This window comes from Otolemur garnettii, unplaced genomic scaffold, assembly GCF_000181295.1.
Source record: "Otolemur garnettii isolate 467f Iridium unplaced genomic scaffold, OtoGar3 scaffold00016, whole genome shotgun sequence".
Classification (NCBI taxonomy): domain Eukaryota; kingdom Metazoa; phylum Chordata; class Mammalia; order Primates; family Galagidae; genus Otolemur; species Otolemur garnettii.
The window spans coordinates 12,208,538-12,235,306 of record NW_003852411.1 but is presented as its reverse complement, the minus strand read 5'-3'; the positions used below and the strand labels follow the sequence as shown (position 1 = coordinate 12,235,306).

Sequence of the window (26,769 nt, the reverse complement as noted above, 5' to 3'; positions counted from 1 at the left end):
CTTGCTGCCCTTTGGCTCTAGAGACAACCCACTTTTGCTGGATGATTCATTCCCAGAGGTTCTGGAGAGCTGAGATTGTTTTGGGGAGGTGATGAGGGAGAAACTTTGTTTCTTCACAGAAAGAACAACAGAACCAGGAAGTAAATATTTTTGTCAAATTAATATTAATCTTTGCATTAGACACAAGGTCTGTCATATTTGTTAGTTGACAGAAGAATACCCTTAATATGTAATACTGTGTCATTTTGTTTTTACAACTGGGCCGTGTTACCCTAACTGTGTCATTTTGTAGATGAGGAAAGTGAGACTCTAGAGGTTATGTGACTGTCAAGCCACCCAGTTCTCAGGTGGAGAGTCAGGACTTAACCCCAAGTGTTCTGACTCAGTCTTCTAAGAGTACGTATGTACATATGTGTCTTTGTCTCTCCAAAATACCTGCCATGTCATGAGATCGTAACAGCCTTAAGACAAGGTACTTGGCACACACAGTCTAATAGGATTCTTAGGGATTTTTGGTTTTTTTTATAGTGTGTGCTTCTGGATGTGGCTTCAGTAAAAATGGAAGCAAAGAAACCCCATCCAGGTCAAAGAGTGGTGTGGGGCAATTAGAAAAACACTGATACAGTATGAAGAACACTAAAGTTATTCCCCAATTATGAGCTTTAGCGTAATCCATTTGTTTGCTAAAAATTCTAAGTGTCAAGGTGAAGAGTGAGTTACTGCTTTAGTGCAGTTAATCCAGAGAAATTTCTTGAAGGAAATAGGAGACAAGGAAATGTAAGAAAAAACTGAAATAAGAAATTGAGTGTCTGGCAGGTTGGAAAGAGAGGAAGGAGTTTGGCAAGGGTCAGAGAGGAGAGTAGGGGACAAGGTTTGGGGATAGGAGTGGGACAGATGCGGGGGACCTCGCGTTTTCTTTACAGTTTGGAACTAGGATTCTAATATGATAAGTTGTTCTTCTTTGGAAAGTGAAACCCAGATGGCTAAATTTAATTCCACTCGGAACAACTGGTGAGTCACCTGAGCCCAGGTGTACCCTCATACAGCTGGTGTCAGCTCTGTGCTTTCCAGGCGGATCCTGCTTTAGCCCAGCCTCCCTCTTGGAGCCACTGGGGAAAGCTAGACGGTGCTAACCTTGAGCCCTGTGTGTCTCCCTGCAGCATCCTGGCCACTGCGGGAACCCACTTCAACACTCATGTGGACCTGAGGACCCTGCGGGCTGTGCGTGTCCTGAGGCCCCTGAAGCTCGTCTCGGGGATTCCTAGTGAGCATCTGCCTTTCTTTCTGCTCTGCGAGTAACTGTGTTAACGTGTCCTCGGCTGGATCTGGGTCTGAGAGAATTTGGGATAAACAAGAAGCAATTTCTCCTGGGAGGAAGCCCCCGTGTAAATAAATAGTGGAGATGTGGCCATCTGGCATAACATTTCATTTTTAAATTTAACCTTTTTTTTTCAAATAGGATTTAAAAGATGGAGAGTCTTTATAGAAAATTTAGAATATAAAGAAAATGAAAAAAAAAAGACAATAAGTCTGGGTGCAGTGGCTCAGGCCTATAATCCCAGCATTCTGGGAGGCCAAGGTAGTAGGATCACTTTGAGGCTGGGAGTTTGAGACCAGCCTGAGCAAGAGTGAAACCCTGTTTCTACTAAAATATAGAAAAACTAGCTGGGCATCGTGGTGGGTGCCTGTAGTCCCAGCTACTTGGGAGGCTGGGGCAGGAGGATCACTTGAGCCCCAGAGTTTGAGGTTGCTGTGAGCTGTGAAACAGAGTGAGATCCTATTTTAGAAAGAAAAAAAAAAAAAGGAAAAGAAAGAAAAAATACTCTTTATCTTATCACTGAGAAATAACTTTTGTTAGCATCTTAGTGTTTTTTATTCATTTTTCCTGTGCATTTTAATATAATTGGAATTCTACGTGTCTCTCTCTATATGTGTTCTGATCCCAAAATAAGTATTTTATTTTTCTAGACTTAAAAATCCCTGTATGCGTTATGATTTTTTAGCCATTTTTATGTTGACAGACAACATAAATAATAAAAATGCGTTATTTTGAGTTTTTTTCCCGACTATAAATATGCTTGCCGCAACATTTTTTGGCCGAGGCTGGGTTTGAACCTGCCACCTCCAATATATGGGGCCAGAGCCCTACTCCTTTGAGCCACAGGCACTGCCCAACAAATATCTTTCTATTTAAATCTTTATTCAAGTCTCTGTGTTCTTAGGCTAGAATCTCAGAAGTGTCATGCCAGGGTCAAAAGATACGGCATTTTCTGAACAGTGGTTGTACTAATGTGCTCCCCCAACAGTGGGCAGGAGAGCTGGATCTGAGACAGAGTGACAGGGAACATGAATTACGTCCCTGTTCTTGTAGGATGCTCACCTAGCAGGATGAGGCCTAATCTCCTTTAGGGAAGGAGCACATTCTACTAAATCTGATCTTTCATGAGAATGCAGAAGACAACCGGTGGAAGCGATGAGGAAGGGTAGCAGGCACGTGCAGGGTGAGGAGGAGGAGGGAATGTTTCCCGGGGAAAGGGGCCATGGTGACCTTTGGCTTCACTTGTCCTGGTTATCTCTTTATGAATTACCTTTACCATCGCAGGACCAGTGGTTCTTTCCCCTCAAAGACAGGCCCCTCTGCTCGTAGGACAAAGTAAACTGAGCCTGCCTTGTCCGATGGTGCTGGGGGAGGGCTCCCTCTGTCATTCTCTGTCCCTCTTCCTAGGCCTGCAGATCGTGCTGAAGTCCATCATGAAGGCCATGGTGCCTCTCCTGCAGATCGGCCTTCTGCTCTTCTTTGCCATCCTGATGTTTGCTATCATCGGCTTGGAGTTCTACAGTGGGAAGTTACATCGAGCATGCTTCACGAACAATTCAGGTAGGGGCACCGTTTTCTGTTTTCTTCTTTTTTTCCTTCCTTCCTCCTCTGGTCACTGGGGTAATTTCAGAGCAGTTGGGAGCTGGTTGGAAAAATATGTCCCAACCCTGGAATTAGAATCAGAAACTTCTTACTAAGCAGCCTTTTCAGGCGCAACCAGCCAAGAATAAAGAGCTCTATTTGATGCTGATTGCAAAGCAAATAACCTCTTGGGTGGTTGGAAGATTCAAATAGCTGGTCTCAGCTTCCCCATCCCATGGTAGAGGGCTGTCAGAATGCACTTGAAAAGCCACCTGTGTGAATGAATGAATACACCCACGCACATGCACACACCTCGTTTGTACAGTGGTCTCTTTGGCCCATAGGCCAGTGAGACCCAGGAGTCCAGAGTCAGGCTTAGCCCCTCCAGATCTGTGGACATTCTCCCTCAGTGCTCCCTCTTGTGATCATCCTTGCTCTCCATCTGACTCACATGAAGTGGGGAAGATCTGAGAGAGCTCTGAGCTTGACCTGGCAAGTGTGCTGAGATTTCTGGGGTACACAAACCCAGAATTCTCATCTCTTTGAATCTTACTTGTTCTTTTCAAGTTGAGTAGACTACCCTAGGAGAAACAGATTGGGAGACAGGCTGAGGAAACCCGCATAGGTACCATGTCTTTCGTGAAAAGGATCTCAAGGACACCTCCCACCTTAGATTTGTATTTTTTTAATTGTATATTTATTCAAGACAAGGAATCCATGGTGGGAAAACAAGGAGTTAGTTATACAGCATGTCCTAAAAGTTTCCCCTGCAGGTTTTACACATGGGGAAAATGGGAAATTAGAGACAAATGTGCCTTTATTTACAAAATAGTCATTACAAAATTTTACAAAGAGGGGACCAATATGTAGAGAATAGTTCGTAAATATTTTGTAAAATTTTATCATGACCATTTTGTAAATAAAGGTGCATTTAGCCACAATTTCCCGTTTTCCCCATCCATGGCAACTTTAGGGACAACTTTTAGGATTTCCTGTAAACTAAAGGGACTGTGGTTTGTAACTGTCTGCAAGAAACCCAGAAAGGACTCAGGGTTTATCCCGTAGCCTGAACTTGACTCTGCCTTCACCTTACAACTCTCGGTATAATTGAGTCCTATAAATACCTATTGTACTGCAGGTGAGCATGGGGGACGAGGCCTACAGAGTAGGGGCCATGTGAATGGCCATGTGAATCCCTTTCTCAGAAGGGGTTGGGAAGCACAGAATTGAACACATGGCATGTGAGCTGGGAGCTGCAGAAACATCAGGGAGGAGAGAAAGCCTGAGACAAGGCAGGACAAGCCTCTTTCCATAGGGAAGAGAATTGCTTGCCTGTGGCTTCCTCAGACCATTTCCAGCTCATGCTAAACATCATGTGGTTTACCCCCCACCCTCCAATGTGTCTACAGGTATTCTAGAAGGATTTGATCCCCCTCACCCATGTGGTGTGCAGGGCTGCCCGGCTGGGTATGAATGCAAGGACTGGATCGGCCCCAATGATGGGATCACGCAGTTTGATAACATCCTCTTTGCTGTGCTGACTGTCTTCCAGTGCATCACCATGGAAGGGTGGACCACCGTGCTGTACAATGTGAGTAGAGCTGGCGGGGGTCGGGGAGGAGGAGGGGAGAAACCCGGAATGAGGCATCTGGGGTTGTCTGGCCTGCTTAGTCTGGGGACAGGAAGGGCTGGGGCTGCGTATGTGTTGGGGTGAGAAGTCTTAGCAGTTCATAGCCCTCCTTTGTCTGCCCAGTTGCTAAGTGGATGTAAACAGCTTCTTAATGCCATCAGGAAATTAGGTCCTTTATTGGATCGGCAAACAAAGTCACACCCACTCACTAGGTATAAAGTATGTTGGCTGTATGGGAGAATAGAGTAGAGTGAAGGGTACCAAGAAGAGTCGATTTCTTGGTTGCTGTCCTCAAAGAGCTTATTACCAACAGGTTAGGAAGCTGTCACAGTAGTTCCCAGCCCAGACTGCATGGTAGAATGAGCTGGGAACTTAAAAAAAATTACACCAGCTGGGCTCCATCCCATACTAATTAAGTAGGACTATCTAGGGGTGAAGGCCTATCTTTGACGTTTTTTAAAGCTTTCTAGCTGATGCTAGCATGCAGCCACCATCAGGAACTACTGCTTTACCCACACATAGGAAGCCTGCTTAATTGTCAGGCTCACCAGGGATGCTTGTTAAAAATTCAGATCCACAGGCCCCTTCCCTGGAGATTCTGATTTTGTATAGCTCTGGATAGTTGGTGAGCTGTTCTTTAAACAAGTGCCCTTGTGATTCATGTAATCAAACACATTTGCAAGGTTCTGAGTTGGTGCAGAAGACAAGAGTGTCTTGCTTCCTGTCAGGGATGTTGAGGATTCTTGTGTGGGGACAGAGGTGGACAAGGTGACCCTGAAGTCGCTTCTGCCTTCCATAGTCTGTCTGACTTTAATAAGTTAGCAGAAGCATGGTACGGCGGGTAAGTTCAAACATGAGAGGTGGGGGAAAGTGTGGGGTTTGCTGCACTTGGAGCCTGGGCAGGCAAAGTAACTCTCGTTGGTGCTTCCAAAGGACTGTGCCCTTCTGTGCGTTCAGCCAGCCCTCCCCAAGGCAGATACCTTTGCAGTGATCATCCTTCATTCATGGGCTCCACGGCCTGCCTTTACCTTAAGGTGCCCTCTGTTTCCTTCAGTTCTTCTCTTGATCTTTTTGGCCTGATTTTACCTGTATAAAATTTATTACGTGGGATACACAGTAGTTTATACAAAGCACCCTTGAGGAGGAGCTCTGGGTGTAATTTCTCCTGGGGGGAAAGGAAATGCTGTGTCTCAGAGGAGACTCAACCAGATCGTAATGCCCAAAGAGCAAGGATTGTGTAAGGCCTGTGTAAGTAGGTACTTCATGAATGTCCAGGAGTCCATTCCCGTGGAGGATGAACAAGGCAGATTACAAAGCTTTGCAGGAGTCATAGGCTATTGTGCTAAAGCTCTAAGGCAGCGGTTCCCAACCTGTGGGTCGTGACCCACAAGCACTGTATTAAAGGGCCACGGCATCAGGAAGGTTGAGAACCTCTGCTCTCAGGGGTGGCAAGGACGTTCCATGGATCAGTGTATGCCCAGCAAGCCCAGGGGTCAGCTGTGAACCAGAAGCTCCTGGAGGATGCTCTGGGATTCTCGCCAGTTGTGGGAGGCAGCTGGAAAGAGGGAAGCGAGGTGGGGTTGCTGAGTGCCATCACTCCACAGTTGAGATGTGAAGGTTGTCTTGAGGCCGTGTCACTCAGATTAGTCAGGTGCCTCTAGAAATTGGAGCATCGGCCCTGCAGTGGCTGGTGTCACTTGTGGGCCTTTGGGAGTGATGTATTTCAATTATATGTGTAGACTCACCTAAGTGATGTGATAAATGCATTGAAAGCCCCAAAGAAGAAGTGTCGCATTAGAGGATACAGGCGTGCTTGCTGGTCCTCTTTAGCCAAGGCTCAGAGGGTTCTGAGACAAGCAGGAGCTGCAGACACAGCTGAGTGACTGCTCATCGTTTGTGCATTACTTCATTGTTTGCTCATTCATTCATTCTTTCAACACGTATTAACCGAGAATCTACTGTATGCCAAGCTCTGTGCCAGGTACTAGGGAAATGGGGAGAGAAAAGTGCTGTGATTCTTCTGTGCTTACGGCGCTCTCCTCAAATTCCCATTTCTCTCTAGTCATCTGTCCACCATAGGTATGGAGGCCACACAAACAGACAGTGAGTTTGTGCCCCTCTTTAGTTTTATCCCTGGAGAGAGGGAGAAGAGATCAAGCTGCAGGTCCTCTGACACCTGTCACTGTACAGGCTCCCTGGGCCACAGACTCACACCTTCTCTGACCTCTAACCTGTCAGCCATTGAACTTCAGTTTACTGAAGGCCTCCTGCTACCCAGATGGCTGGCTCCAAGGCTTGGGGAGTGCTCACTTACACTCGCTCTCTCTCACCATGGAATTAACTGTGAACAAGTAGCCAATAAATGCATATTTACATGTATATATGTTCCTATATATGTAAAACCCCAAATTACTTACTGAGCATTAGCATTTCTGCCACCAATAAGATGCAAATATAAATAACAGCATTGATTTCCGTCTCTACCACTCCTGGCTCTGGGAAGGCCTAGTCCGCCCAGCTGCTGGGTCTGCTTACACAGAACACTAAGAGATGGGGAGCCCCTGTTTCCCAGTCCAGAGCTCCCCCTAGTCAAAGATGCAATAAATATGTAGGATTTATTGCACAGTTACACCCTAACTAGTAGAAGCTTCTGGTCTTTGCAGCAGAAGAAGTCCTCTGTGCGGTTAGATGCTTCTCTCCAGGGCGCCTCCCTTTTCTCCTGCACAGACTCTTCCTCAATGCCTCCCTGTGACCTTGTGTTGGCGCTGCCACTGATGACTGTTAACTTCATTTGCATATGGCTTTTCTTGTTAGAATGAGTTATTACAAGTGGGGAGGGCTCCCATTGTCAGGGCAGCCTGGAGTTGCCCATGCTTAATTTAGTCTCTATCAAAGCTTCAACTCTGCTTGGTCAAACTCCAGCTGTATTCTTGGCGTCCCTCCCTCCTATGGTGAAAAGAATGCAGAACACTCTCTGGTTCTTCTGGCTTCTTCTACCTGTCTTGACTTTCTCTCCCAAAGGTCTCCCCGACGTACAAACTCTCCCCTGTCCTTACTGATTTAGTTTCTTGTACGGCTCCTAAACCTCACCCGTGTTCCTTCTCCAGTAGGATACGTTCTCCTTCCCATCAATGCCGTTCACTCAGCACATGCTCCTGTGGCTCGGCACTAACTTCTAACCCTCTTCACCTGGGCTAGAGGTGGCTAAGGGAACTGACGTGCTCCTGGTTCCGTCTGAGTCTCATTTCTCACTCGCATTCTGGTTTTATGCTACTGCTGATTCAGGTAGCTGTTTTCTTGTATGAGGACTGAAAAGGAGATGGCAGAGGTTCCAGGCCCCTGTCTGTAGTCTGGTGTTTTTCATTGTATTTCTGTGGTCAGAGCCATTTCTCTTCTCACTTGCTGTTGGTAAAACTTGTGCAGGTGCAGAGAAGTCTTGGAGCTTTGCGGGTTCGCCTGGTGTGCCCATTGTGACGGGGAGGCTCTGAGCCGCCACGGCATGAGGGGTTTACATGTCCTGTACTGGCTTTTGGTAGGAAGAAGCAGCTTGTGGTCTGGAAACTTCCTGAGAATCTCTTTACTCTTCAGAAGTCCTTCGCTCTGTGATGGTGCCTATGGCTCTCTTTTAAGTTACATTCTCCCAACTGCGATCGCCAATATTTGTTAAATGATTAACAGCTATTCGCTTTTCATCTCACTGAGATTTTGCTTACGGGTGTTATGTGTGAGCATGTTGAAAGCATAACATCATGTCTCCGGGTTTATGAAAAACTGCTGTTCTCTTCCTGATGCACCTCTGATCTTGTGGTAGCTACAGAGGACACTTTGGGTTCTGGGGGCCATGAGACTAGGGAAAGAGTCTATTCTTCTTTGCTTCAGTCTGACCCCACCCCCAGTGCCCTGGTTAGAGCAGAACATACTCAAACTCATTTGACAAACAGGTGGCAGGAGCCTGTGATCATCCTAGAGTGATAAAGTGAGCTGAACAACCAAGGGTCAGTTACATAATGGGTGATATTTGTGGATACCTGTGTGTAGGGCCACGAATGCCTGGGAATAGCTGCTGTTTTCTTGTGTTCCTATATCAACTGTCCTTTTCCTGCAGGAGTCTGAGATCCTGTAATAAATACAGATGACTCTGAAATCTGATATCAGTGTCTGTTCTGCTGCAACTTGTGTTATCCACAGAGGAATGGATAAGTGGGTCCTGGGAGTTAGTCTGCCCACTTTCCCAAGAAGGCTGGGAAGCAGGGTGGGTGTGCGAGAGCTGTGATAACTTCCTCCTAATTGGCAGGACATCTTGCTTGCCAGGCTTTACAAGGACAGGAGAGAGTAGAGGGAGGGGAAAAGATTTCCTGAACTTGAAGTAAAGGCTTTTCTCCTCTCTGTTTACCTTCATAGGTAATCACAGATTCATTCGTTAACTCATTATGCATTCAGCAAAGATTTATTGGGTACCTATTATGTGCCAGTTACTATTCTAACTGCTGGGATACAATAGCAAATAAAATATTGAAAAGTCCCTGCCCTCATAAAGCTTACATTCTTAGTGGGAAAATACGTATGGAATGTAACTAAAACATATGGCGCATCAGGTAGTGATGGGTGCTATGGTGAGAAAAAGCAGGGAAAGGGGGAGCTGGTTGCAATTTTAAATGGAGCTGTGAGGAAGGGCCACATTTGTCAGGAGAAGGTAGCATTTGAACAAAGATCGGAAGGAGGTGAGAGAGTGTCCCAGGTGGGAATCTGGGGGAGGAGTGTCCCAGGTGGCTGGGACATCAAATACAAAGATCCCAAGATGCCTGTGTGACAGCTATATCTGCAGAACAAAGAGCATGGGAAGTTGCAGTGTAATGAATGAAGGGGAAATGAGGAGGAGCTGGAATCTATGGCAGATCACTGGGAACCTTGAAGACCATCACAGAGACTTGGTTTTTACTCTGAGGGAGATGGGAAGCCATGGAGGGTTTTAAGAAGAGGAGTGATATGATCTGAGTTATGTTTCAAAGAGGTTCACTTCAGCTACTTTGCTGGAGTAGGGCCAGAGGCAGCAAGACAGGTTAAGAGGCCATTGCAAGGAATAGGCCAAAAATGATGGAGTTTTGGGCCAGGGCGGTAGTGGTGGAATTGGCGAATGGGGGTTGGATATGGGATGTATTTCTGATGTTGAGCTCATGGGATTCTCTGGTGGACTGGAAGTAAGAGTGAGAGAAAGCAGCCAGAAGAGTGGGGTTTCTGTCTACTAAGTCAAAGGATATGAGCCTTGAGTTTGGACATGTTAAATTTGCCGTACTTACTTGTCATGATAGCATAAGGGGGGAGTTGAATAAGTTGAGTTCAGGGTAGATTCCTAGGACGGAGATACAAATTTGAGAGTATTCAGTATATAAATGGTATTTAAAGTCATGGACAACACCACCACAGACGTGAATATAGATAGAGAAGAGAAGAGATTGCAGGACTGAGTTCTGATGTTAAGATGTTGGGGAAATAAGGAGTTATCAGCAAAGAAGACTGAGAAGGCTTAAGTAGGGAGGAAAGCTGGAAATTAGGAGGTCTGGTTTCCTGGGGCCAAGTGGAGGGAGCTTCAGTGGGGGAGGAAGTTGAGGATAATCAAGTCAGTTCCCTGAAGAAGTGTTTTCCCTTTCATCTCGTTATTTAATTTTAAAAAGTTTTTACTATAGTACCTTGCTAATAATTTCTTGGAAATGTATGTAAATCACATCCACAGATCGTCTTTCATTCACATCTATATTTACTCTTCCCAGAGCTTGTAGATGCCTGCTTTGCCCACTTGAGTCAAATGTGGCAGCTGGGCCAAGTGAGGTGAGGGCTGAGAAACCTCCGGGTGCCAGGAGCAGTTTGAGTGGAGTGGGAACGGTTTCAGAGAGGGCTGGAAAACAGCGAGTACAGATTGTTGTGTTGAGTTTTGTTTGAAAAAGAAATCAGAGACAAATGGGGCAGATGGAAGAAATGCCATGTATGTGTTGATGGAGATGATCTATTTGAGATAAAGATCATTGTTGATGTAGGAGAGGGAGGAAAATTGGAGGTGCAATCTCCTTGAGCAGGTGTGTGTGTGGGGGGGTGTTCTGGAGCACAGGTGCAGGGCGTGGTTCAGGTAGATGCTCCCTTTGCTTATCCACAGTAGGAGGAGGGAAGGCAGAAAAGTAGCTGCAGAGACTGGTCTGTGAGTAGATGTGGTGTCAGCAGCTGGTAGAATCCTCTTCCTATTGCTTCTGTTTTCCCAGTGAAATAGGAAGTAAGGGCATCCGCTGAGGTGGGAGGGGGAAGATACTGGAAGTTTGAAGAGGTATAAGATAGTTCTCTAGGAGTGCAGGAGAATAAGTGGAGTAGGAAATGGGTCTGATTCCCAGGCAGCATTAAGGACCCGCTGGAGTTCATGGTGATGGAGTTTCAGGGAGTCCATGAGTGTGGTGTGCCTTCTTCTGGTCACCTTTAGCCACGTAGGCTTGGGCAGGAGGTAGGTGAAGAGGTGCCTTTTATCAGAGTAGTGCTGCCAGGTAAAATAAGATCAGGAAAGTGAGTGGAACGTTGCAATCCTGGAATTGCGGCTAGGTCAGGAGGAAAGAGAGTGGCCAGACAAAGAAGAGGGAGGAGATTTAAGTGGATTACAGACCCTTTTAGAGATGTGACTCTTGGGTCTGCTGGACAAATTCAGTCTGTGGAGTAAGTACAGAGACCCGTCTCGTTGCATAGAAGAAGCAGGAAGTGGGTCTGGAAACCAAATGTTCCCATTTCTAATTTGGTGCTCTCTCTCGCTGCCCCCAGTAGCAGGAGAATGAGCGTGTGTGTGCGTTGTACATGTGTGAGTAAGCTGTGACTACTCGGTGTGGCACACCTCTGGGCCCTCTGACATCACTGGGCGGGGGGAGGGGGACTGGCTGCCTCAGCTCGATTCAGAATGTTGACTTGGGGAACATTTGGGGACTGAAACCCACCAGTCCCACCCACCACCTCACTAGCATTGTACTCTGTAATCCTGTTTTCCTCAGCGTGTCTGTCTAACTCTTTTTTTAAACACATTTACGTTGCAGCTTCTGCTGCTGCTTTTTGGCAGCCTGTTCTCCTGCTAATTACTTGTCCTCTCTAAACCCTGCAGGGCCTTCCTCCTGGCCCTGACTGCAGGACCACAGCCCTCTCCTCCTTGGCTCCCTCCCTGGGAAGACGCTAGGGGGTTCTTTCTTCCTTTCTCACACTCATTCCATTCCCATTCATGGCTGCCCCCACCCTGAGATTATTCCTACTCCTTGTATTTCTATCCTGGTTTCTTAATAATTTGTCAAACCAGAGATGCCATCGTGTTTGGGCTCATTCCAAATGGGCTAAGTTTGCCTCTTGATCTGATGCCTGAATTTCATACCACACACCAGGCCGTTCTCCTGGTCTTTTGTGTGTGCAGAGCCATTAGGCTGGCCTGGACCTCCCTTTCTTTCTTCTGGCCCACTCTAACACACAGTTTAATTTCTAATGAGTGGCCAGAGGCTGCAGGTGCCTGCCGTGGCACGCAGCTTCAGGCTATGATTCCCCCTGTTCTGAGGCAACACCAGGCATTAGGATGCAGGGGCAGAAATTGAGTGGAGGGACCACACTGGCGACTCCATAGCTGTTTCAGGTTCTATCCACTGGGTCACTCTAGAACCTGGATGCTTATAGCATCTCAGCCAGGCTGGGATGGCGTGGTGCCAGTATCTCAGACACAGGGAAGCCCAGAGGTCTCTGTTCATTTTGCCCTCACCTTATCATTCACTGGGAATAACTCGCAAGCATTTCCTTCCATGCCTCTCAGAGTGTGGTCCCTCTTCAGATCACCTGGGAGCATTTACATAATGTCAGATTCAAGCCCCTGCCTCAGACCTGATGAACCAGCATCTCTACAGGGAGGAGGAAGGAATCTGTATTTTCAGCAAGCTCTCCCAGGGTCTTGAGGCCCCGTTGAGGTTTGAGAGCCACTGCTGCGTGTGACTGCACCTGCCAGGAGGCTGAGATGGCGTGCAGGGCAGGAGAGCTCTGGAGAAGAGGGCGCCCTGCTGCCCGCAGCCTGGGCCCTGCTGGATGGATTTCTGTGAGATCATGCTTTATTCAATATTTGCCTGACAAAGTGATTGACACACAATGGGTTCTCAGTAGTTAATGTACGAACTTGAATCTAGACAGTGGTACCCACATATTCCTGTAACAATGGGGCAAATGGGACATAGTGAATGGTTGGGAGATATGTACATAGAAATCTCTGGGAGAACTGAGTTGGGAGTAGTTAATTTAAGTGCTTCTTGAGAGCTTGTGTAGACTCTGGGCCAGCTGATTTTGAGGGCCAGTGACCTCTAGGAGGGCCAATGATGCTGAATTGCAGCCGGTTGGACGGAGAAGTCAGAGCTTTTGACAATAGATTGGGGCATCACTTACCTCCTAGGCACTTGGATGCTATATTACAGTTTTACTTTTTCTCAGGGACAATGCCCAGAAATTGACTTTAAAAGGTTGATGAGAGAGCAGGATTGGGAGACCTAACTTTCTCTTAATTCCCCCTACGCCCTTCCTCATTTCGTGTCTATTGAAAACACTATGCACAGACTTGCGTATCTTTGCCTTACATGTTTTATATGAAGCAGTTAGATGGCAGCTTCCTCCCAGCTGAAGCTTTCCCTGCTGACTACACTCATGCCTGAGGAGAGGGAGGGATCGAACAGGCGTCTCTTCCATCGTGTGCCGTGTTCCAGGAGCTCCACTTTACACTTCGGAGAGCTGCTTCCAGAGAGACTCCTGAAAGCCCTCCTCTCTTCCTCTTCCCTCTCCCTTCCTTAGGCCCTGTTGTCTGTAGACAAGAGGAAACAGGGTTCTCTGCACTCATGCGGGAGGCAGAGAAGTGGAGTTAATTACACGAGAAAGATTTTGTATGTGACTGGTAAGCAGAGTTTTGGTTGATCAGCTGCATTGGAGTATGTCCAAAGTTCTGAGAAATTGCAATAGTCAAAATAAAAAAACCCACAGTGATGAGACCAGTCCCGGAAGACCTAGGATGCCTTTTGATTTCTCTCCACCTTTCTGCCCCCCAAGCTTGTTCTGTTTCCCTCTTCTTGAGCAGCAGTAGCCCATTTGGGGCCCTTCCTTCCAATGCGCCATCTTCCTCACCTCTAGGCGCAGGTTGGGTGTAGCACTTAGGATGGTCAGAGAGCAGAATGCTTGCATTTCCATCTTCTTTCCAGGGCACTTGCTGAGTGCCTCCTTCCCCCACCCTTTTACTCTCCCCATTCACCATCCCAAGGCCACTGGCCTCACCCTGAACCAGGGACTTGTCAGCTGATACCTGTGAATAGTCTTTGGGAGCATCTATAAATGCATTTCAAATTTGTTATTAATATGTCTCTCTTAAATCTAAGAGGCCATTGATTGTAAGAGCTATAAAAAACTTAATAACTATATTTTGGGGTGGGAAAACCCCTACTACATTCTAAATGGTGTATATTCATTTATGCAGAGTTCCAAAATCTTCAACTGTGAAGAAAGGTATATTGTAGAACAGTAATCTCCAACCTTTTTGGTGCCAAGGACTGGTTTGATGGAAGACGGTTTTCTAGAGACCTGGGTGGTGGTGGGGGGAATGGTTTCGGGATGATTCAGGCACATTGCATTTGTCATGCACTTTATTTCTACTATTATTACATCGTAATATATAACGAAGTAATTCCCCATAATGCAGAATCAGGAGGAGCCCTGGGATTGTTTCCTGCAATAGTTGGTCCAGCACTAACATCACAAGCTCAGCTCCACTTCAGACGATCAGGTATTAGATTCTCCTAAGGAGCACAACCTCGATCCCTCCTCACATGTGCAGTTTACAGTAGGGTTTGTGCTTCTGTGAGAATCTGCTGCTGCTGCTGACATCACAGGAGGTGGAGTCAGTGGTGATACGAGTGATGGGGGCGACTGTAAATACAGATGAAGCTTCACTCACTCACCTACCACTCTCCTACGTCTGTGCAGCTCAGTTCCTAACAGGCCATGGAACAGTTCATGACCCAGGGTTGAGAACCACAGCTGTAGGATAGAGGAAATCGAAAATTAAGGACAAAACTAATTTAAAAAGCCACTCATAATCATAAAATGTTATAGATCAAATTTTCACACTTGGAGACCACCCATGATCACACTGGCTTAGTTCTGTTTTGGGGCAGACCTTGGATTCGGCTCCTGCTGCCATCTCTGCATTCATTTCAGCTTCGTGTAAATGTGCTATTGATTAGAAAACTTGTGGTTCTGTTAGTCTTTTTTCTTTTTCAATCAGCCCTGAGTTTGTTTGCCTACAGAAAGTGATATATGTGAGCACACCATTACTTTTCTCTATAATTCAAGATTTTCTCAATACTATGAAACTAAAATAAAATACAAAAATAGAATGGATGCCAGGGCTGATTCAAGAGTGCGACGATCATCTCTAACCCCAACTTCAAATTTTTACCTTCCTAAGAACAACCTCATTTTGTGAGCGATATTATACAAACGTTCTGTATTATGAGGACCATTTATATTAAATATAAAATATACACTAAAAGATGTCCCTTTTTGTAAGTCTTACATATTGATGAGAACAATCTTATTTGACAGAAAGGATTTCTGATGCCAGAGGTGCTATGACATAGGGCTTAGGAATTCTGGTTTCACTTTTACTCCCTGGGAGTTGGACAACTTACTTAATCTCTGTGCTGTTGTTTCTTCATCTATAAAGTGAGGGTAATTGTGGTACTCGCCTCTTAGAGTTATACTAAGGATTGAGTGAGAGGGCCTGGATAAAGCCCCTGGCCTGTGCCTGGCACATAGCACTATGATGTTAGAAATTATTATTTAAAAACTTCTGAAATCATTCATCTAGAGTAGACAGACAAAGCGTCTTCTTCCATGGCCCTCTGTGCATATGTGCTCCTCACAGACCGATCCCTTCCTTCCCTCAGTCTAGCCACACTGTGCCTTCTGTTTGCATCTTTGCCAATCTGGAATTAGTGTTCTTGGAATTAACCTCCACAACTCCGGTGCCACCTTCTCCACAGAGCCTTCTCCAACTATCCTTGAAAAATAGAAAGGATAGATTTTTCCTCAGCTTGGTTCCCAAGACCTAAATGTCACTAGCACTCATGGGGTACTTTCCCCAGATGCCCTGTATTATCAGTTGTCTTGGGGTCTTTATGTCACTTTTCCTTATCTAAATATTGTTCTGTTCTCCTGGCATCGACCACACAGTACCCTAGACCTGGTTGAGTGTTCAGTAAATATCCAATGATGAACTGAGTTCACAGAGTAGCTGCAGGAACCCAGCAAAGCCACCTTGGCTTCCCAACTGCCTGGGCCCCTGGGAGACCCAGCACAGGTCCTGTCCGGCCAGAGAGCTGCTGTCAGCAGGGAGGACTGCACACTCTGCTTTTCCTTCTTCACCCCAGCTAGGCTCCTCCCTCCTCCTGTGACAGGCAGAGACAGGACAAGACCAGTGACAAGTGCGGGAAAGGTAATTCCTTTCAGTGTTTACAGAGGTTGGTGTGTGATTAGCAGTTTGTTTCTGGGACACATTTGGCCCCCTTGGCTTGGAACCTGGGTCTGAGATGCTTTTTAAAGAGATGCATCCCTAGGCAACCTGAAGGATGATTAGGACTTTGGAACAGAATGAAGAAAAAGTATCAAGCATGCCCTGCCTGCAATGCGGGTGGGTGACCAAGGGCAGCCCCTAAATTGAAGTTTCCCTTATCCCTGCCCCAGCCTGTCCGCATGACTCTGTTGTTGAATGACTTTCTGTTGGTGAATATATCTTTGCCTTAGACCTTTACAAGCTCCATTTTCCACCGTTGTTCATATCACCTCAGGATGTGGCATTTTCCCTATGGATAGGGAACAGCCACTGGATCCCCTTCTACCATGAGCCCCATGGTTGCAGTCGAAACATTTGACCTCTCTTTTTAAGTATTCTATAGATACTAAACTTGTATCCATCTTTTCATCAGTAATCTGGGGGTAGTCCTGCCTACTGTTTCTACCTGGAAAGAACCCTGTAACAATTACGAGATAAAGCATGTGGACATGCTTTGAAAAAATACATTCTTCCCTCACTCTGTGAATGCTCTTATGACTTTTTGCTTGTATGAACTGTACATTTATAAGCTCTGTTTTGCTAAGTGAGCAAGTTTGGGTTGTTTTTGTTTGTTGTCGTTGATTGTTATTCACACAGAGAGGGCATCTGGTTGCTTTCAGAACACGTAGGGCAAATTCTATCCTCATGTTCTCTGTTCTCTAGCTTCTGTTTGCTGTAAGTCTGTTCCATGTTCTGGGTGCTCTCGTGTCGTCTATTCTTGCTTAGAAGTTCTCGTGTTGTTTATATTATGTACATATTGAAGAATGTACCTATATTTGGTACAAAAGTGGGATTCTGAGTGTTAATACCAGTTCTTGCTAACTTGCATATCCTCTGAATAACTGGAGAAGTGCTGATGTTGCAGCTACTTCCAAATCCAAAATGCTACGGGACTTAGCGTCCTTGGTTAAGGGCTAGGGCAGACCTGACCTGCGTCTGCCAAGTGTTCCCAAAGGTCTTTCCCAGATTGGCATAATGTGAAAATAATGACAATATAGTCTTTCATGAAAATAAATTTGTTCAACTTGGAATTGAATTTTAAAATGTGAAATGTTAGCATCCTTTCTTGGCAAAATAAGAAGTTAGTTAACCCTTTGCAAGCCCAAATTATTTTGTTTCTGTTTTCTGAACATTTTGTGATCCGTGAAAGCTAAAAATAAATCTGTGTTAATCACAATTTTATCTATATGATGGATTCATACAACCTATTATAATTATATAAATAATTTACTTCTGAATGCATAATATCACTGTTAGCAGTTTAATCTTGAGTTTTCTTTTCCATTCTGGCAACGTTGAGATTTTTATATTCATTCTAAGAGAAATTAGTAGTTACTTAATGTGACTGCCACTGAAGAATGAGTAAGTTAGAAAACCAATGGAACTGGTCCAGTGCATACCCTCAGGAACAAGGCAGTATTAGACATTAGATTATGCTCAGAAGACGTGTGTGAGCCCAGAGTCTGTTTCTTATCCACTTTTCCTGACCCTGCAGTGTGAGCTTAGGCAAGTCATGTGTCCTCAGCGAGACTCATTTTCCTCTTCTGTTACTTTAAAACACCCATTCAGTCCTTAGTTCACCTGGTGGTTAAACGAATGAGATAAAAACGTATGTGTGAGAGTGTTTGTGCATCAGGATGTGCCTTATAAATTTAAGGCATTATCTAAAACCCTCTGATTCCTCCTAACATTTATGTTAGGAGGATTTCTATTATTGAGGCTTACAGTGTGGAATTACCACACGTCATCCTTAAACATGTTTTGACAGATGTGGTCAATGGCATCCCTTGGAAGAAAGGTAGAATGTATATTCAAAATATTGTCAGCGTATTTCTCTTTCTTTTGTGCACAAAGCATCCTAATACCATGACCTTTTCAACCGCTTTCTTGATGATGGAAACAAAGCCACCACTGCCTGCGTAGTTTGTATAAAAGGAGCGGATTTCCAGGTAGAGCAGAAAGGAAAGGGAGTGCGGCAGCCTGAGTCCTTTCCCAGGGGACTCCATGGCGCTGTCCTTGTGTGTCCCCCGGTTGCCTCTGGGATGCGTCTCACAGATGGCACCAGCGGCCTTATTGAATCAAAGCCACAGCTGCTGTCTTAACAGTGTGGAAGGAAAGGCTGGCCCTGATGGACGGCGGGCGCCTGCCTGCCCAGGTGAGCACATGGTCCTCGTCCATCCCCTGCACACATTTGCATTCTTGGCAATATGTGTTCCCCAGACAGGTGGGGTGGCCTGGTCAGCCAGGCTGCCATAGCTCTCTCATAAGCTTCTCTTTCTCCCTGTGTTTCTAAGCAGGCCTGTCTCTCTCTGCCTTCCTCCCCTTCCCTAGGGCTCCCACTCTCCTCTCTCAGGGACAAGTTCCTCTTCCTTAGCAGAGTGCACTGGAGTAGTGTGACACAGCCCCTCAGGGAGCACAGTGGGAGAAGGAGCAGAGAGGCACCCAGGGCTAAACTTAATCACCAAGACAACGCTCCCCACAGAGGAGGGTGTCCGGGCGGGGCTCAGGACCTCAGATTCCATTGACCATGGAACCCGCTGAATTGACCAGCCCTCTAGGCCCTCACTCCACCCTGGAACCCAAACCTTGGCTGCATCCTGCACTGGGTCTGTCAGCGTGCTGTGCCTGGAAAGGTTACTGCAGGGAGTAATTGCAGGTGCTTAGTCTGTGTGTGTACGCACAGGTGACAGCAAGAGGAAGGGCCGGCCTCTCTTTTGTACCCAGGTTATTTATTGCATTTGTGTTAGGACTTCCATCTACAGCTAAAGAAACCACAAATAACCGTAGATTATTAAAACTGGATCTCAGTGCCTTTAGCAAGGGGAAAAGTGGGCAGTGAGGGGAAAAGATGGGAGTTTGGACCTCGGAGATCGAGAGGACACACCACGTGCTGCTGTCCCCTCCCTTCTGTAGTGGAAGGCACGTGTGCTGTGGTTTGGAGACAGAGAATCCCTTTGCTGGAGGATATTGGAGAGCTTATATACTCTGTTTTGGGCAGTTGGGAAGCAGCCTCCTGTAGACATATCTTGTTCCAATGTATAAATTAAATAAAAGCACCACCTAGCACTGCAAATTGTACAAAGCCTAGCTACCCCACCTGGAAGGGAGGGGCCCACTTCACCTGCCTGTCAGGGTGACATGCCCCCCACTTGGCCTCTGCAGCCTAACAGAAGACAGATGTAAGGAAGAATGTCATCAGTGCGTGGTATTGTCATTCTACCCAGATGAGGTTGGGGGATTCTCATCTCCCGAGAGCAGCCCGCAAGTATGTGTATGCGTGAAGTTTAAGCCCAGAGTCCCTGCAGGCCCCGGGAGCTCTTCTTCATTTTAGGAGACTCTTGGTTGATCCAAATCACTCGTGATTCTCTTTTGTACAGATTTGATAAAGGGGCTTTCTTGAGTACCAGAAGTACTGTACATAATTCATAACATGAAACAAGATGAAGTAGAAATGGCGAGAAAAGATGATAACTGGGGAATTAAAAGTTTCCAGCTTTGTTACGAGCCGGGAGAATGAGTCAGCAGCACATATGTCCTGAGGAGAGCTTTGTGCAAGGCTGGCTTCGGGGTAGGGGCTGAGGTACCCAAAAAAGAAGGAAGGAGGGTGCCCTGGGGACGTGTTAAGGGGCGTGGAGGAGAGGAGGCTGAGGGCCATCGGGGCAGATATGGGTGGTAAGTTCTGGCTCTGTCCTGCCTTCCCTCCTCCCCTCCTCTCAAAAGAGGGAAATGTCCTGGGGCCTTAATCATCTCCCATTTCTCATTCCTCCCCTGGTTTAATTAAATTCCTGTTCTAATTTGGAAGAGCTTACATATCCTCCACTGCCGTGGCAACCGATCCCTTTTATGAGACCCACCCAGGCACTCAGAGGAGCTCAGGACCTTCGCAGGACCCTGCCTGTCTGTGGCTTTTGCCGTCATGGCAGAAGTAGTGATCAGAGGTTACTTTGAGAGGAGCAGGGGGCCATGCCACTGTTGTCATCTGGCTTCCTGTGAATCCAGTGTGCCAGTTCCCCACTCCTGCTGGGGAGTGAGGCTGTCCTCCCACCAGATAGCTTTGCGTCTTTCTCTGTGTGCGCCTTCTCCTCTCTCCGCAGAAAGCACATTTCATCGGGATCTTTTTAAACATTAGTTCAAAGAGACGAAAGACAGAAGTCATGTGGATAAACATACTAGCAACATTTTGCAGGGCTCCTTGCACGTGTGACCTCTAATTCTTGCAGCAGCCTTGCAGGCGACTCTGGCAGCCCTCATTTCACAGAGCACCTGCCCAAGACCGTCTAGCTGTAACGGTGGAAAGCCCAGTTGGAACAGAACCTCATCAAGCTGGAAAGGCCTGGTCTCTTTCCGCTACTCCTTGTTGCCATCGGTTTGAGCAGAATGGCAGAGGAGAAGGTGGGAGATTTGGGCACCCGCCCAAGTAGAGTGTCTACTCATCTCCAGGGCCTGTGTAAGGTGCTGAATAGCAGAGCTTCTGTTTCTCCCCTCGGGGTGGATGCCTTGATTAAGTTACAGTCTCTTCAAACATTTTGGACTAAACCATGGGGCATCAAGACATCGGTCAGTATTCCATCTGAGGAGGTCAAGAAAGGCTCCTAGAGAAACCTCACAGAGACAGAGAGAATTTCAGCAGGTGGAAAAGGCGGGTGGGAAAAGTCATGATCTTAGCAGGAGCACGGTGGAGGCTCGAAGTTGATGTTCCGTGTTCTAGGAGTGCCCTCAGTAAAGGGGGAGAGGGGAAATTGCCTGGAGAGAAGACTGGAGAGGAGGTCGGGGCGAATGATAAAGGGCCTGAGTGCCCTTATTATCTACTGAGTTTCTTCTGCCAGGGGAACAGTCTCCTGGTCTCCTTGCCTGACACTGTCAAGGACTCCTCTGTAGGTCCTACTGTCTGACACTAACCTGCTTCAGGCGCTTGGCAGTGCCCCTTAGTGGTCCAGTGAGCCTGAGCTCACCTTTTCCTGTTTCTTCTAATTTTTTAATGTGGTGACACAGTCTTGATAATCTGCCCCTGCCTCCTTCCCGTCTTGTGTCACACCCCAGCCTCTCCCATTCTGTGTGCTCCAGCCACTGCTACCTCTGACCTGCTAGGCTCTTCCCACTCCTTGCCCTTAACCACACTGTTCCCTCCCCTTCTGCATCTGGCCAGCTTCTGTGGTCCTGTAAGTCTCAGCTTAATTGTTCCTTCCTTAGAGAGCCCTCTCCTGGCCCCAGTCTACGTTGGGAGCCCTTGGTATCATTTCTTGTTTTTCCCTTTGTAGCCTTTACCACCTTTTGTATGTGCATTTGTATTTGTTAAGATTCTCCTCTGTTAACTACCTGTGTAGGGGCAGGGATGTCTGTTATTTCATGATTCTCTACAGAACCTGGCATATTGCCTGGCATGTAATAGATGCTCAGTAAAAATCTAGTGAATCACTGGATGAATGGAGTAATAAATTAATGAGTTGTGTAGGATGACGCTATAGCTTGGAGATTTCTATGCTAGGAAAACAAAAAGCCTGTATATTAAATGGGGCACATTTGCTGGTATTGGCCAATAACTTTTTCTTATTCCACAGGTATTTGTTGAGCACTTCTTATAACTGGGCACTGTGCTAGGATTTAGGGATATAGCAGTGAATAAACAAAATCCCTATCCTCCTGGAATTTATAGGCTAGTGTGAAGATAGACATTAAAAAATAAGCAGTGTGGTTCAGACGGGGTGTCTGGGAAGGAGATGAAGTGGGAGAACAGGCCCTGGACTGTCTGGGGAAGGCATTCCAGACAGAGGGTCAGCCAGTGCAGTGACCCGGAGTGATTGCTGGAAAGTTTCAGGGAATAGCAAGAAAGTAAGAAAGGCTGGAACACTCTAGGGGCAGGAGGTCAGAGAGAGCGGGGCCAGGTCTGGCTGGACCTTGTTGACCCTGCTTAGGAGTTTAGATTTTATATTGAGGGTGATGCCTATCAGATATCTAGGTCTTTGAAGTGCTTTGAGCAGATAAATTATAAGATCTGATATATGTGGAAAGATCACTCTGCCTGCTATGCAGAGAACTGGCCGTGCTAGGGCAGGAGTGGAGGCAGGTGGCTGGCAATGCTGCCAAGCCTGTTTGGCTGTGCTGGTGGTGCTGAGCAGTGGTTAGATGGGGAACTATTTTGAGGATGGAGCTGGAAAGACTTGCTCATGGGTTGAACAGAGGGTGGGAGAAGGGAGGGATCAAAAACAGTGGCTGCTCAGCCACATTCATGTATTGATGGTGGGTGCCATGTACTAAGATAAGGGAGCCAAGAGAAGGGGCAGGGTGGTTGGGTAAGGTCAAGAGTCCAGTTGGGGCATGTTAAATTGGAGATGCCTGACGGGTGTTTATTAGATATCTAAGGAGGAGTGAGGTCCGGAGCTAAGTTAGGGCAGGAGATACACATTTGAGAATCATCAATTTAGCAAGGGTATTTAGAGTCATGGGATTAACTGGTGTCCCAAAGGAGGAAGGTATAGATAAAGAAATAGACCGAGGACTGAGTCCCACAGTGGGCCTGGGACTAATCCCTGGGTACTGGGGGATTCTCTCTTGGGGCTGTTTCTTCTAGAAATGGGTCCAAAATTTAGTGTCGTTGCACCTCTTAGGAAGTTATCTGGATAATAAATGTTCTGGGACCAGTTTCTTGATGATGACAGGGACTACTTTGCCATAGGGGATGAAGTTAGGAGTGCCTGTGTCCAGCCAGCGGGATAACTGCGGGGTGGGGGGGCAGGTAGAGATAGGGGTATGGAGGAAGCTCTTCCAGCCGAGTCAGTTCTGTTTGGGTTCATTATCCTTTTGTTTGTTCTTCATCTCCTGTAAAACTTACACTTTCCTTCAAGCTGACATTTTAAAGCTTGATTTTTCTTTCTGGAACTGTACTCCTTTTCATTCATTCAGCAAACCTTTTCTGAAGGCCCACTGAGTGGTGGACACTGAGGGGCGGGGACGCTCTCTTTCCAAGCACACAGCCCCTTCTCGTGATTCTTTGCCTGTGCTCTCTCTCACCTGGTTCTCATTGTATTGACATTATTAAGCCGGCATCCACCTGTATGTCGTCCTTAGCTGCTGTTGTCATACCAAGTCTTAGAACCTCTTTTGATTTCTTCTTTTGTCTCACACTCCACATTTAATTCATCAGTACTTCCTGTTGGCAATATTTATTCAGAATCTGACCGCCATTCCTGACCTCCAGAACTGCACCTCTCGCCCACCTCTGTGTCTTACCTGACGTTACCGCAGTGTCTCCCTGATTGCACCATCGCCCCACCTCAGACTAGCCTCGTGATCCCAGGAATGTAAATCAGAGCATGTCACCCCTCAGTGCAGAGCCCTTCAGTAGCTTTTTCCCTCTGGCTGAGTAAAACCCAAGGTTCTTACAAGGGTCCACTGGGCCTTACGTGATTTACGATTCCGCCGCCCTCATCTGCTCCGGCACTGCAGCCTTCTTGGTGCACGTGACTCATGGGGTATGCTTCTTCCTTATAAGCAGCCTTGTTACTCTGGGACTTACTGGAATGTTCTTCCCTCATTATCAGGCTGGGCTCGTTCATTCCCCTGATCAGTTCTTTACTCAGTAAGTCCTCTCCTGACCTGCCCCTTCCCAGCACTCTTGAACTCCCTTTCAGCTCTGTTCTCCCCGGAGAACTTCCCACTGTCTACTGCAGTGTATATTCTACCCATCTCACACACTGCTGCACACGTTGCCGCTCAGGTCAATACCTAGCACAAGGACAGGTTGCATATCCTTTATCGGAAGTGCTTGGGGTTAGAAGTATGTCACACGTCAGATTTTTTAACATTTGCATTATCCCAATTGAATATCCCAAATCCAAAAATCTGCAATCTGAGGGGCTCCAGTGAGCATTTCCTTCTCATGTCAGGTTAGCCCGCAAAAGGTTTCAGACTTCAAATGTTTGGACTTGTGATGTTCAACGTGTACGTAATACGTATTTTGTGGATGAGTGAAATGACAGTGTGAGTCCATGGGATGAGGGGGTGGTCAATGCACATGTCTGTTGCACTCACTGTTATTCCCTGGGCCTTTGCACGGGCCCCTCTGGTGACCCATGGGGAACATCTGTGACATGCATGGCGGGCTGCCATTAGTCACCTAACCTATGCTCTCAGAGCAGCGTGCCCACGCAAGAAGCCAGCTGGTCTCAGTAGGGTTGAACCGTGCATCAGGGTGTCCTTAGTATTATTAGGCACAGCGGCCATCCTAGGCTTGGGGTTAGATGAGTCCACGAACAGGCTCAGTGAGGGTGGTACCTGTGGCTCAAAGGAGTAGGGCACTGTTCCCATATGCCAGAGGTGGCAGGTTCAAACCCAGCCCAGGCCAAAAACTGCAAAAAGAGAGAGAGAGAGCCACAAGATCCATATTTAAACATGAAAATAACTGCAGGGACTTTAGCTGGGGGATGGGTGAGGAGCTGGGAATTCCCAAGGCAATCCTCATGAGGCCTTCACCAGGCTCAGGGCTGGTGCCACAGAAAGCCTGGAACATCTCTGAGTAGAATTTGAATCCATGAGTAAATCAGGGGTAAGTGAACTTAAAGCCAGGAAGGAAAGCCTGCCAGCCATGAGAATTGGGAAGCTACTTGCTTATATCCTTGGGGAGAGTTAGTGTGGTGAAAGGACGAGGGTGAGGAATAATAGCAAACACAGGGTGTGTGTTACATGCCAGGTGCTGTTCTAAGCACTCTGCACATACAAATCTACTCAATTTTCCCAACAGCCATCGGAGGTGGGAAGATGATATCCCCATTTTACAGCTAAGAAAACCAAGGCAGTCTGTCTCTAGAGTCTGTGCTCTTCGTGATTATGCTACGACTGTCTCAGAATAAATGTTGTTATAGCCACTTGGAAGGATATGCTTATGTTTAAGATGTATATGTGTTACATGTTTATTTGTGAGATTGTGGGGAGTAGCTGTGTGAAAACTGACTTTCTATGAAGCATGCTGTGTGAACACTGTAATTAGTATTTCCAAGAGAAAAAGCCCCTGGCCTCACCCCACTATGCTGGAGGCTTTGCTCATGACACATTATTTTTTTCATGAGAGAGAATGTTAAAGTAAGGCTGTCTTTTTGATGAAAGTCCTGAGGGTTTGGGACACATGAAGACTGGTCAGATGCTATTAGCATTTCACACCTTTGATCCTCTCTACTGAGGAGTTCTTGATTGCCTGGGAATAATCTGTAGCTCATAGAGGAGCCAATTTCTTGTTGCCTCCTTTTCTTGCCTCTGCCTGCCCGTGTCCTGGTCCCTGCCTATCTGGTGATGTGAGCTACTCTCCATCAGGTTAGTGGTAGCCTGCCCGAGGACCCCCTCGGGTGGAGGGGTGATGGTAGAAGACCCACAGCATTCACTGAAATAGGCATAGGGATTGCCCTGGACCCAGTGCCCTCCACACTTTGCCCTCCCCCTGTGGGTAACAGAGCTAGCCAGCCATTCTCATTCTGAAAACACTAGTTTTAAGAGAGGGACCAGGCTTTGGTGTTTACTGGACTCATCCTGATTGGGGAGGACAGTCCTTGTTGACCCCCCCATGGGTGGTACCTAAATCATCCAATCTTCAAGTTCCATCACCTGAGGCCCACAGCTGGGAAATTGGGGCTCCATCCACTACCAGACTGTAGGCCTTCAGGGAACCCTCCCCACTCCCCACCTGTCAGCCCTCCTTTTGGGGAAGAAATCAGGACCCTGAGATCCACCTACCGTCCTCTAGATATCTGAGTTTAACATAACATGTAGAGCTCTTCTTCCTTACAGGCTTGAGATCATGATTTTCATGAAAAGGGGTAGCTGTGCAGTCGAGTGGGGTTAGGGACCGAGGCTGGCTTCACTTTCCTTAGGATGACAGTGGGAAACGGAAAGTGGAGGAGATGGAGTGGCTGGGTGTGACCCCAAGGCCCCAGGAGGCTCTCTGCCCACCACCCGGCCTCACACTGCACGCAATTAGGCTTCTGACGCCACGTTCTATTGTGGCACTGCCGCCGAGTCAGTTGAGATGAAATTGGGTCACCTGTCACGATTCCTGTGGGACCGAGATAGAACTGTGCTTACTATACTCCTTGGCCTACTTTAACCTCTGTCAGGATCAGATCCGGTGTCTTAGCAGGAAGGAGGAGGTGAGGGAGGAGAGGAGGCTCTCAGGCCACTCCCAGCGGCACAGGGTGGGGACTCAGCCCGGGAGGGAACTCAGGGAACTCGGCGCCTGACCCAGCAAGGAGCTTCGAACAGGGGTCAGCGCGACTTTCTTATCCCTTTCTAAGTCCAATTTGTAGAACAAGGGGAGAACAGTGACCCCAAACCCTCCCTGTGTGGGAGAGGTGACAAAGGCCCCATTTGTCATTCTGAGCATGAAGGAAGTGACGGGTGATTATTTGTCTTCCCTCAGAATGCCCGGCTCTCCAGCTGATAGCTCTTCTCTGAGAGTGGAAATAAGGAGAGCTGTCCAGAGACTGAGCAAGGGAGGACGGGGAGAGGAAAGAAGTGTGTGCATGCATGGCCATACATTCATGTGTTTAACTTAGGAGCCAATTGAGGAGGAAACAGAAGGAAATTAGAACAGGCAAGAAGAGGGCCGAGACGGGGGGGGGG

General features: G+C 47.0%; 1 protein-coding gene across 1 annotated transcript in view; it reads left to right on the top strand.

The window, feature by feature from the left end:
* Positions 1-26,769, top strand: part of LOC111723816 (voltage-dependent R-type calcium channel subunit alpha-1E-like) — a 173,843-nt gene that overhangs the window by 95,799 nt on the left and 51,275 nt on the right. The window contains exons 4-6 of the mRNA XM_023510803.1: positions 1,161-1,264; positions 2,726-2,878; positions 4,309-4,490. Coding sequence (XP_023366571.1) covers positions 1,161-1,264; positions 2,726-2,878; positions 4,309-4,490 — 439 coding nt within the window. The remainder of the gene's footprint in view (positions 1-1,160; positions 1,265-2,725; positions 2,879-4,308; positions 4,491-26,769) is intronic.